The following is a 12,838-nucleotide window of genomic DNA, read 5'->3' on the forward strand; positions in this document are numbered from 1 at the left end:
TAGGAGCAATCATTGGTTTGGAAGGTGCTGCCCAGGAGCCTTGGCGAGTTCCTGCAGTGCATCTTGTAGATGGTTACACATGGCTGCCACTGTCCATTGGTGGTGGAGGGAGTCAATGTTTGTGGAATGGGTACCAATCAAGCGGGTTGCCTTGTCCTGGATGGTGTCACACTTCGAGAGCTGTTGGAGCTGCACTCACCCATTACACTCCTGACCTGTGCCTTGTAGATGGTGGACAGGCTTTGGGGAATCAGGTGGTGAGATACTCGCCACAGGGTTCCTAGCCTCTGACCTGCACTTGTAGCCACAGTATTTCCAAGGCTAGTCCAGTTGAGTTTCTAGTCAATGGTAATCTCCAGGATGTTAATAGTGGTAATGCCATTGAATGTCAAGAAGCAATATTTAGATTCTTCCTTGTTGGGGGTGATCATTGCCTGGCACTTGTGTGGCACAAATGTTACTTACCACTTGTCGGCCCAAGCCTGGATATTGTCATGGTCTTCTGCATTTGGACACGGACTGCTTTTATCTTAACTGCTTGTGGTGCTGAACATTGTGCAGTCATCAGTGAACATCCCCACTTCTGATGGAAGGAAGATCAATCGGTGAACATCCCCCACTTCTGATGGACGGAAGATCATTGATGAAGCAGCTGAAGATGGTTTGACCCCGATGAAATCTGCAGTGATGTCAATCTTCCTTTGTGCCAGGTATAACTCCAACCAGTGGGTTTTCTCCGATTCCCATTCACTCCAGTTTTGCTCGGGATCTTTGATGCCATACATAGTCAAATGCTGCCTTGAGGTCAAGAGCTAGCACTCTCATCTTTCCTTTGGAATGCCACACTTTTGTCCACGTTTGAACCAAGACTATAATGAGGTCTGCAGCCGAGTGACCCTGGCGAACCCAAACTGTGCGCAGGTTATTGCTCAGTGCAATGTCGATGAGTCCTTACAACACTTTACTAATGATGGAGAGCAGACTGATGGGGCAGTAATTAGCCAGGTTGGATTTGTCCTGTTTTATGCAGACATACCTGGGCAATTTTCCACATTGCTGGGTAGATGTCAATGTGTTTTTTTGAATTTTTCAATTAAGGGGTAATTTTGCATGGAAATCCACCTACCCTGCACATCTTTTGGGATGTGGGGTGAGACCCACGCAGACATGGGAAGAACGTGCAAACTCCACACTGACAGTGACCCGGGGCCAGGATTGAACTCAGGTCCTCGGCGCCATGAGGCAGCAGCGCTAACTACTGCACAGCCCTCTGTGTAGATGCCAATGCTGTACTAGAACAGTTTGGCTGGGGTCTTGGCTGGATCTGGAGCACAAATGTTCAGTACAATGGCCAGAATATTGTCAGGGCCCAAAGCAAATATCCAATGCCTTCAGCCATCTCTTGATATCACATGGAATAAAGCCATACAAGATCCATTCATGTTAACAATAATATTGCCAATGAGATTTTAATGTCATAATTCTAATCCAAAATTCAACACATTGCAAGTTTGTTAACATTCATTATCATCAGGTCTTTGTGCCAACAATGAGATTTTAATGTCATAATTCTAAACGCTTTGCAAGTTTGTAACATTCATTATCAGGGTTTTGTCATCCAGTAACTCGGTTGAGTTTGAGACTTAACATGTGAATTTACTGATAATCTGCTGACATATTTAATTTACATATCAATGTAACAAACCAAGGTGCACAGCACAAGCATCAACATGCTGTACCACAAAGGAGTGAGACATACGCTTACCCTTGACTTATACAGGAAGGTTAAAAATATTGGAGTCAATCTACATTTAAAAAAAAACATTTCTCAGGGGCTAGCACAGGTTGATTGGCAAGGAATATATAAATTAGGTTTTTTAGACAAAAGAAAAAGCAGCTACTGAAAAGGCTCTCAGCATAAGTATAAGAGTGCAGTTAATAACCCCAAAAAGGCATTTGTACTCTCACTACTGAGTGAAGTGATTTCCGTTTAATCAATGTTATGGAGTCTCATAAGTACGAGTGCACATGTTCCTATACATGCACACTTAAATGGAAATATATAACTATTTTTCAAGATTCCTGAATGTACTTGGTGAGGAAGTCTCTCACTTCTGAAATGTGAGCCAGTTCTTTAATAGCAGTATCTCGGTTCCTGAGCTGTACTAAGCCACTCTCCAGTGTGGTATCATTGATGACAATCGTGAAGATCACACCCATCTCATCATACCTGCAAAAGAGAAAATCAAGTAACACTGTAGTTAGTGGGCACTTCCAAAATATATTGATTGACATTTTGCTTTTATTTTACATATTTTAAAATTGCAAAGGGTGAATCACTGTTACGAAATGGAGAGAGCTGCTTCTTAGTTGGAGCCTGGAGTTTCCCTTCATATTATAACCACTATTAAACTTTTATTGTGAATATCTTGTAACTTTCGCCTGTTTGATGTGGCAATTTAATCTGGTCACAAATCACATTTTTCCTCCTGAATGGCATGATTCAATTATTCCAACACAAAACAACCCTGAGTGAATATGAGAAAGTAATGATAGTCAAAGTTTAAAACTATCAAGTTTCAGGGGCATACTTTCAAAAAATCGTTTAAAGTGAAGCAACTACTCATCATCCCACCTTCACAAAAAATTTTTTTTTTTTCCAGTTTACAGTGAATCTTTAAAAAAATATTATTAAAAAAGTCTTACAAATGAAATCTTTTAAAAAATTATTGTTGTGCCTCAATTATTTGTTTTCTGTGCTAAATTGAAGGGAAAGAAAAGTCAAAGAGAGCATTTTTTTGTTCAAAGCACTGCTTTAGTAGAAATATCTACTTTTTAATCAAACGATAGCTTTTCTTGCTATTAGTAGAGACCCTCAGTGTATTCATCGCTACTGATCAGTTAGGAACACAGGAACAGGAGTCAGGCATTCAGCCCCTCGAGCCTTTTCCACATTTAATGAGGCCATGGCTGATCTGTGACCTAACTCCATATATCATATCCCTTAATATCTTGGCTTAACAAAAATCTATCTACCTTGGATTTAAATTTAACAACTGTTTTAGCTTCAACTGCTGTTTGTGCGAGAGTTCCAAACCTCTACCACCGAGTTAAGAAGTGCTTCCTAACATCTCTCCTGAAGGATCGCGCCCTAATTTTTAGACTATGCCCCCTAGTTTTAGAATCTCCGACCAGTGGAAATAGTTTATTTTTATCTACCCTGTCTTTCTCTGTTAATATCTTAAATACTTTGATTAGATCACCCTGTAACCTTCTAAATTCTAGCAAAAACAGGCCTAATTTGTGTAATCTCTCTTCGTAACTTAACACCTGTAAGTCCAGGTATCATTTTAGTAAACCTACGTTGTACTCCCTCCAAGGCCAAAATATCCTTCCGAAGGTGAGGTGCCCAAAACAGTTCACAGTACTCCAAGTGGAATCTAATCAGGGTTTTGATTATTCAAATAATTTGGCATTATCATCAGTGTAAATAATGGAAGAGGGTGCAATTTCAGACCAGTCCAAGATCGACAGAGTTGGTCAATTCAGCAGAACCTTGTGGCAGGCTAGGATTTTAAAAACAAAAAGTATATTTATGACGTGAGAGTTCTTCCTTTTGATTTGTCTTTGTTCCCATTGCTTTAATTTTATTATTTTTGGTCTGTGGACCCATAATTGGAATGTGTCTTTAAGCAGTGGACTTAAGCTGAGGTAGCCTGCTAGTCAAGACAGTATTCCAGGATTTGTTTTTTGGAGAGGAGAAAACAGACATGTCGACACCAGGTGAATCTTAGGAACCAGCTTTGGAAGCAGTCCATTCGATTGGCTGGTAAGACCATAAGACATAGGAGCGGAAGTAAGGCCATTCGGCCCATCAAGTCCACTCCACCATTCAATCATGGCTGATTTCAACTCCATTTACCCGCTCTCTCTCCACAGCCCTTAATTCCTCGAGAAATCAAGAATTTATCAACTTCTGTCTTAAAGACACTCAACGTCCCGGCCTCCACCGCCCTCTGTGGCAATGAATTCCACAGACCCACCACTCTCTGGCTGAAGAAATGTCTCCTCGTCTCTGTTCTAAAGTGACTCCCTTTTATTCTAAGGCTGTGCCCCCGGGTCCTAGTCTCCCCTGCTAATGGAAACAACTTCCCTACGCCCACCCTATCTAAGCCATTCATTATCTTGTAAGTTTCTATTAGATCACCCCTCAACCTCCTAAACTCCAATGAATATCCCAGGATCCTCAGACGTTCATCGTATGTTAGGCCTACCATTCCTGGGATCATCCGTGTGAATCTTTGCTGGACCCGCTCCAGTGCCAGTATGTCCTTCCTGAGGTGTGGGGCCCAAAATTGCTCACAGTATTCTAAATGGGGCCTAACTAATGCTTAATAAAGCTTCAGAAGTACATCCCTGCTTTTATATTCAAAGCCTCTTGAGATAAATGACAACATTGCATTTGCTTTCTTAATTACGGACTCAACCTGCAAGTTTACCTTTAGAGAATCCTGAACTAGGACTCCCAAGTCCCTTTGCACTTCAGCATTATGAATTTTGTCACCGTTTAGAAAATAGTCCATGCCTCTATTCTTTTTTCCAAAGTGCAAGACCTCGCACTTGCCCACGTTGGTAGTGGGTTGGTCAGGGGCAGAGATCTGCCTGACAACAGTCAGTGATTGGTTCCTGCGTGATGCTTCTGAAAGAGCTGGACAGAAGTGAATAAACCTTGAACTCGCTCTCACGCTGAAGTAAAAACCTGCTTGATTCTTCCAGAACCAGTGCGCGTGCCATGCAAGTCACTACTATATATTTGAAATTATCTTGACTCTACAAAGAAAGTATACAGCCTTGCCAGAGAAAACCATATCAAGCGTAGAAGTATCGTAACAAAAGCTTGAACTCCTGAAAGACCAACTGGAAGTCACCCTAGTGCATTAGAGATCCTTTATCTTTTTATTTTAAGCATTATTTTCTTTTCTCTCCACTACCCCTTCCCTCTGTGTTGTCGGTCTGTGTGTGTGGATATATAGAGTGGGGCAAGTTGGAAAAGTGGGACATTGGGGAAGGGGTTCATAGAATTTACAGTGCAGGTGGAGGCCATTCGGCCCATTGAGTCTGCATCCATCTAACCTTTTTGGACACGAAGGGCAATTTATCATGGCCAATCCACCTAACCTGCACATGTTTGGACTGTGGGAGGAAAGTGGAGCACCCGGAGGAAACCCACGCACACACGGGGGAACTTACAGACTCCACACAGTGACCCAAGCCGGGAAACAAACCTGGGACCCTGGAGCTGTGACGCAACTGTGCTAATCACTGTGCTACCCTAGTATTAGGTAGTCAGTTATATTTTTGCCAGTTTAATTACTGTTAAATGACAAAAGCTTATTTGTGTTTAAGTTTACAATCCTGGTGACTGCAATTTATTGGGCTCAGCCAAGGTCTACAGGTATTTTAAAATAACGTCTAATTTCAATTGTGTTGCAACTCTGGGTCAAGTGGGGCTGAAATTGACTGTGTAACAGCCGAATTAGCATTTTACGTTTTAGAAATTGACAGTTACAAAATAATACCATACATAAAAAAGGAAATAAAACCAGAACAGGGAATCAGTATAAAACCCACACCCCTAGTTTCTTGGGTAGTCTCCCGAGACACACCAATGAGGAGAGCCAGCCTCCAGTCAATAAGGGGGAATCATACCAACCCCAGGAGGAAAAAAACAGGATGTCTAAGTACAGTGCTCAGCCCACCCCCAAATCTCCATACACCTGGAGACAAAACCAAGCCTCTCTGGACCCTCCAATTCTTGGGGACAACAGGATACCAACAGGACAACACGGTAGCATTGTGGATAGCACAATTGCTTCACAGCGCTCCAGGGTCCCAGGTTCGATTCCGGCTTGGGTCACTGTCTGTGCGGAGTCTGCACATCCTCCCCGTGTGTGCGTGGGTTTCCTCCGGGTGCTCCGGTTTCCTCCCACAGTCCAAAGATGTGCAGGTTAGGTGGATTGGCCATGATAAATTGCCCTTAGTGTCCAAAATTGCCCTTGGTGTTGGGTGGAGGTATTGACCTTAGGTAGGGTGCTCTTTCCAAGAGCCGGTGCAGACTCAATGGGCCGAATGGCCTCCTTCTGCACTGTAAATTCTACGATAATCTAGTATTAATCTAGGACAAAGGTTCGGCACAACATCGTGGGCCGAAGGGCCTGTTCTGTGCTGTATTTTTCTATGTTCTATACCAGCCTCTGTGCCGGGCCTGGTCTAGTCTAGCACCGTCCAAAAAGAAAACTCAGGAAAATATGTCCCCAGGGCCTTCCACGCAATCCCAAAACCCACATCCCACCGAGCCTGTATCCACCCAACTCCATCCAGGGAAACGCACCACTCGTACTCACACAAGGAGGGATAGGATAATTGTTCTAAGCCCAACCAGGAGGGGAACCCAGTCCGGGAGAAGAACCATAAAGATACCCATCAATTGGGCATCCTTGGAGGGAGGGCCGGCCCTCCTTCCCCTGCCACCCGAGAATCCCTGCCCACTCTGCCGGGCCGGACCAGAACAAGGACAGGGGAAAAAGGAAAAAAAAAATCCTAGGGAGTGGGCACCCAACCAACTCATGGTAACCACCATCATAGAAGGGATGCCCAGGGCCACTCTCATCCCCAATCCTCAGCCACAAATACCAATCTCAATTCAACCTATTCTAATAACAGACAAACTTAAATTCAAATCGAAACACCCGAATCAAACGGATTAGCCCCAACTGGGGGACCATCTTAAATCACAATGAGGACGAACCAACCCCAACCTTCCACTCCTCTCCCTGCTCTGCCGATTCTACTCATCGTCCTTTTAAATGAGACAGGGGATAACAAAGAACACCCCCTTCCCCAATTATAAGGATTACAAGATACTATAAGGCATAATTACAATTAGAAGTGAAACCATGCATAAATCATTTCCCATTGGCTAAATCAGGATAACCAACTGTACAGACTATCACACCCACACCTCACACTTCCCTATAGGAAAAAGTACATCATCAAAAAAGCAACATGATCAACAGGGAATAATGTTCAGGATAACAGACAAGCTTCAGGGCAGTCTTCAGGACAAAGACATTTTCCTGCCCCATGAAGAAAGCAAAAGCCAAGGATGAATCAGGATCAACAAGCAGTCTTCAGGATCACCCAATAATCATTACCTCTGCCATGCCGTCTCACCAACACCCATGCAGTCTACAGCCTAGGCCCCGGCCTCGATCGGTTCAGCCACCTCTAACGACAAGCATCAGGAACAGGACAATACGGGACGCTATAGTTAGCACTGCTGCCTCACAGCGCCAGGGACCCAGGTTCAATTCTGGCCTTGAGTGACTGTCTGTGTGGAGTTTGCACTTTCTCCCAGTGTCTGCGTGGGTTTCCTCTGCGTGCCCTGGTTCACAGTCCAAAGATGTGCAGGTTATGTGGAATTGGCCATGATACAATTGCCCCTTAATGTCCAGAGAGGTGGGGTTACAGGAATGGGCTTGGTAGGGTGCTCTTTCAAAGGGTCGGTGCAGACTCGATGGGTCAAATGTCTCCCTTCTGCATTGTAGGGATTCTATGGACCAGTGATCTGTGGGGCCTAACCTACCCCAGGCCTAGAGAGAGCGAGAGGGAGAGAACAATTGGCCCGACTCGCAGGGTGCCTAATTGTTGGCTGTGTTGACGGGTCTTCTTTTCGGATGGCAGACCCCCACATGGTCGGCACTGGAACAATCATCCCCTTATGGCACGTTGCCCTGGATGGGGTTGGCAAGGTATAGGCTTGACAGGGGTTCAGGCTTCTGGGTGCCCGGTCCTAGGGCTCAGGATGTCCCTCTGAGGGTTTGTGAGGTGCTTCCTGGGAGGCTGGGTTTTGCTTCTTTGACTCTTTGGTACACATGGGCCTGGGGATGGGTCAAGTTCTGTGCTTTGGTGGATACCATCTTGTTCCCCCTGAGGGGATGGGTCGCCCTCTTGTTGGTTGAATGGCCTCTTCTTCACTGATGGGTGTTCACATCTGGTGGGCTAGCTGTGGCGGGGGGGGGGGGGGTTCTTACCACTTAACCATAGTCTGAACATGTTATTGTTGACAATCCCCTCTTCCTCTTCTCGTAATTGTATGGAATGATTTTGGTTCGACCTTGGGCCTGTTTTTTGGGGTTTAGTTGTATTGTATAGTATGCATGCAACTCCCCTTAGATCTGGGGTTTCCGTGCACTCTCTTTTTGTAAGGGTAGGTATGACAAATCCGCTCTTTGCTCCGATATGGTTTGATATGGGTGCAGATGGTTTGATATCGGAAAGAGAAGGCTATGTATGATGGGTCATTGGTGCCGTTGAAGCTGCTGGGGTTGAGGGTGATGTACATTGGTGTGCACCCCATCATGGCATGGGAAGTTTACCCTGATTTCTCGTGATGATTGTCGGGTTGTGTGACGCGGGAGGGTGTGCGTGCCATTTGGTCATGTTTTCATGATCCTATCCTGTTTTTCCTTGTGTCTCTGGTGGGGCTATATGAATATCTAGGTCTGTCTAATGATTGTATTCCACCAATTGTGATGTTGTCCAGTTCCATTCTGTACTCATGTTGGTTCAGCAATTTGATTTTTTTTCTCCCTTCCTTGTTTATGGCGATGTAATTTGCAACTTTGTTGCATTATTTTATAAAATGTAAAATCTCAATAAACACTTTAAAAAAAAAGTGGAATCAATTAACTATGCCTCTTCAATTTAAAATTAAAATTAATTTTTTTTTTTTTTAAAGAGCACCCAATTATTTCCCCCCCCCCCCAATTAAGGAGCAATTTAGTGTGGCCAATCCATCTAACCTGCACATCTTTGGGTTGTAGGGGTGAAACCCACACAGACATGGGGAGAATGTGCAAACTCCACACGGACAGTGACCCAGAGCCGGGATTAAAACCTTTGTCCTCAGCGCGTAGTCCCAGTGCTAACCACTGCGCCACATGCCGCCCTCTATGCCTCTTCAATGATGGGGAGCCCAGTAAAAGACATGGTTGAACAATTTGCAATCACCTTCAGTCAAAAGTGCTGAGTGGATGATACATTTCTGCCTCCTCCCAAAGTTCCCAGCATCACAATGCTAATCTTCAGCCAATTCGATTCATTCCATCAATAAACTGCTAAAGGACCCTGACAATATTCTGGCTTTCATACCAAGATTAATGCTCCAGAACTAGTGCAAAGCTGCTCTGGTAGAGCTACAACACCATCAGATCTACAGCATCTACCAGTCAATGTAAAATATTGCACGGGTATATGCTGTCCATAAAAGAGGGACAAATGCAATCTGGTCATTTACTGTCCCATCAGTCTAATCTCAATCATCAGCATAGCGACGGGAGATGCCGCTGAGAATACTATCAAGCAACACTTATACATCAATAAACAATGCTCAGTTCAGATTCCACAACAGTCACTTGGCTCATTGCAGCCTTGATCTGAACATGGAAGAGAAGTGAAGAATGCGGACAGCATTTGGCAGAGTAAAAGCACCAAGGAACTCTAGCAAAATTGGAATCAGAAGGAAAACTCTAAATTGATAATCATCTCTGTTCCAGGATATTGCTGCAGTAGTTTCTCAGGTTAGAATCTCAAGCCAAAGAGAGTTGCCTGCTGCTTCATCAATGACCTTTCCTCCTTCACAAGGTCCGGGTGCAGTACTATTTGCGAATTATCAGATCCTGAATCACTCCATTCCTGCATGCAGCAAGACTTCAGGCAAGTTTCAGGCTTAGCCAGGACAGCACGGTGGTGCAGTGGTTTGCACCCCCACAACCCAAAGATGTGCAGGATAGGTGGATTGCCCACGCTAAATTGCCCCTTAATTGGAATTTTTAAATTTAATTTTCAGGCTTAGCTGATGAGTGGCAAGTAAGATTCACGATTCAAGTGCAGGGCAATGACCATCTCCAACAAGAGATAATCTATCCATCGCCCCTGGATGTTCAACAGCATTACCAATGCGGAGACAGCGGGAGTGGTGGAGGTCACCACTGACTAGAAATGTAACTGGATGGACTGTGGCTACAGAGCAAGTCAGAATTCTGCAGTAAGTAACTCACCTTGACTTTCCAAAGCCTGTTCATCATCTACATGGCTAAGTCAAGAGTGTGATTGAAAATTCATGACTTGCTTGGATGAATGCAGCTCCAACACTCAAGAAGCTCAGCACCATCGAAGATAAAACAGTCCGCTAGATCAGTACCCCATTCACTACATTGAGCATTCACTCCCTCCACCACTGGCAGAAGTATGCATCATCAACAAGATGCACTGTAAACTTGCCAAGGCTCCTTCAACTGCAATTTCCAAACCTGCAATTTCTGTCACCTAAAAAGTCAAGGACAGAAGACACGAAAGCACCATTACCTACAAGCTCCCTTCAAGTCACAAGCATCATAACATGGAATGATATTAACCTTCCTTTAGTCGCCTTTTTCTAACAGCACTCTGGTGTACTTAAAACCACATGGACTGCAGGGATGAAGCTCACCACCACCTTCTTTATAATAATCTTTATTGTCACAAGTAGGCTTACATTAACACTGCAATGAAGTTACTGTGAAAAGCCCCATGTCGCCTCATTCAGGGGCTGGTTTAGCACACTGGGCTAAATAGCTGGCTTTTAAAGCAGACCCAGGCAGGCCAGAAGCATGGTTCAAATCCCGTACCAGCCTCCCCGAACAGGCTCCGGGGATGTGGCAACTAGGGGCTTTTCACAGTAACTTCATTTGAAGCCTACTTGTGACAATAAGCGATTTTCATTTATTCCAGCGCCTGTTTGGGTACAGAGGGAGAATTCAGAATGTCCAAAATACACGGCTTTCGGGACTTGTGGGAGAAAACCGGAGCACTCGGGAGAGAACCCACGTAGACACAGGGAGAACTCACACAGACTCCGCAGAGTGACCCAAGCCGGGAATCGAACCTGGGACCCTGGCGCTGTGAAGCAACAGTGCGTACCCACTGTGCTACCGTGCTGCTCCTCGAGCATAATATCTCAAGGGATATTAGGGATGGACAACAAATCCTGGCCTTGGCAGCGACCCTCATTTCCCACAAACAACTAAAAATTAAATTAAGTTAAAGAACTCCTCAAAACCACCCATTCAATTGTAATGGGAAACAATTGTTTCTTACTTCATGATTAGATGCTCCAATGACGTGTGCATGGTTTCCAAATAGCCAGGCCACACTGTGATTCTTTTCTCTAACATCCCACGGAATAGCCCCTCACATACCTAAGAAAAAGAATGAAAGGCAAACTAGAAAAACTGAACATCAAAAATAAGAAAATACTATAAATACATGGGCAAGTAGGAATAGAAAATACAGATTACTAGAGATGGGACAATGGCTGTTCTCCCTTCCCCAGTTTCTTTCATTTAGTCCTGTAATAGAACTGCCCTTCTAGTTATGATGAAAAAATAAAAACTACCCAAAATGGTAACCATCCTCTTGAAATCTCATGTGTGTGCGTAGAACAATTTGTATTTCATTTAAAAAAAGTTTAAGACTAGTTGTACACTGCAGCTGTTTAGATTCATCAACATACAACCATTTAAGAATAAATTATTTTAAAATTCTGTACCAAACATAATAGAAATCCATCACAGGACTGTTCACCCATTCTTAAAGCTCTAGTTGCAGAATTTAAAAAAATGAATGTGCATCAAAGAAAATGTTTAGTAGGTTCTCCAGTGGTCACTCAGAATTGGCTGTGTTCATGATTCCTTACTCCTTGACAATTTTCTAGTCACTTAGTTGTTTTTGGTCTGAGATTTCCTAGCGTTATAGTTCTGATTTGCTGATGTTTTAACTTTAGCTAAAGAGATAGAACAAAAATTCTAAATGATAATAGAAAATGTGTGGAAGCTATTAGACATACCTATATAAAAGCACTCACACATATAGTTAAATATATAGAACACATTTTTTGTGTACTTCTCGAAGTGTATAAGACTCCAATGGGGTTTTAAAGTTTACACACAATTGGTTTCTCCGAAACTATTTTAGGTTGTTGATTTTTTTGTTCTGCATCCTCCCTCCAAGTTTTTCTTTGTTGTTGCAATGGTAGCACTAACCTTTACTGAGATAATTATCCACATGTATCACTAGCAACCTGTACTTTATACAATCTGCCAATCTTCTTATACAAATTTGCATAGAAAGGGTCAATTAACTGTAAAATAAATAAAAAAATCACAGTTGAATTGGGCATTCTGTCACCTGGCATTCACATACATACATGCACTTTCGAGAAAAAGACACAGGACCATGATCATGAATGGACATTCTGATGTTTCTAATTAATCTTGCGAGTGGACATAAAAACAATGGTTACTATCATGAACTTAATGTTTCCTGAACTAGCATTAACTAATAGCTCAGGTTATACTTGCCTTGGCATTTACCATTGGGTCACTGAAGAAACCTTTGCTCAAATGTCAGCCTGTACTTTGGGCACCTCTTGCAACCAGTCTCAAGTTTATTGTCTTCTGTTTATATTGTCATCTTGCAGTTCAGTTCTGACCACGAGTAACTGCAAAAGCAACTCAGCTGGTTTGCTACTGGATACGATTTATTTTGGGAGTGGGAATAGAAAAATCAACCTACAGATGTGCTTTCATAGCCTTAAGGAAAACATCCTAACAATATTTTCCACGCTTCCAGTGGGGAATGTCTTCTGGTATGGCACTTTTAGATTTTTATACAAATGTAAAACTTGCATTAAATTAGCAAGTTTGGTTTCCAGCCACATCTTTCTTCACAACATGCC

The 12,838-nt window shown here is 43.3% G+C and overlaps 1 protein-coding gene across 7 annotated transcripts in view; it reads right to left on the reverse strand.

Annotated features, from left to right (window-relative positions):
* The window catches only part of polg2 (polymerase (DNA directed), gamma 2, accessory subunit), a 217,192-nt gene that overhangs the window by 167,225 nt on the left and 37,129 nt on the right, over positions 1-12,838 (reverse strand). For 6 of the 7 annotated variants that reach the window (XM_072483694.1, XM_072483691.1, XM_072483690.1 and 3 more), the window contains 2 exons: positions 11,200-11,300; positions 2,113-2,230 (listed from right to left, as the gene is read on the reverse strand). In XM_072483694.1, coding sequence (XP_072339795.1) covers positions 2,113-2,230; positions 11,200-11,300 — 219 coding nt within the window. Of the gene's footprint in view, positions 1-1,437; positions 2,231-11,199; positions 11,301-12,838 lie in introns of those variants that run through there. The other variant, XM_072483697.1, reaches the window with a different exon arrangement.

This window comes from Scyliorhinus torazame, chromosome 18 (genome assembly GCF_047496885.1).
Source record: "Scyliorhinus torazame isolate Kashiwa2021f chromosome 18, sScyTor2.1, whole genome shotgun sequence".
NCBI lineage: Eukaryota > Metazoa > Chordata > Chondrichthyes > Carcharhiniformes > Scyliorhinidae > Scyliorhinus > Scyliorhinus torazame.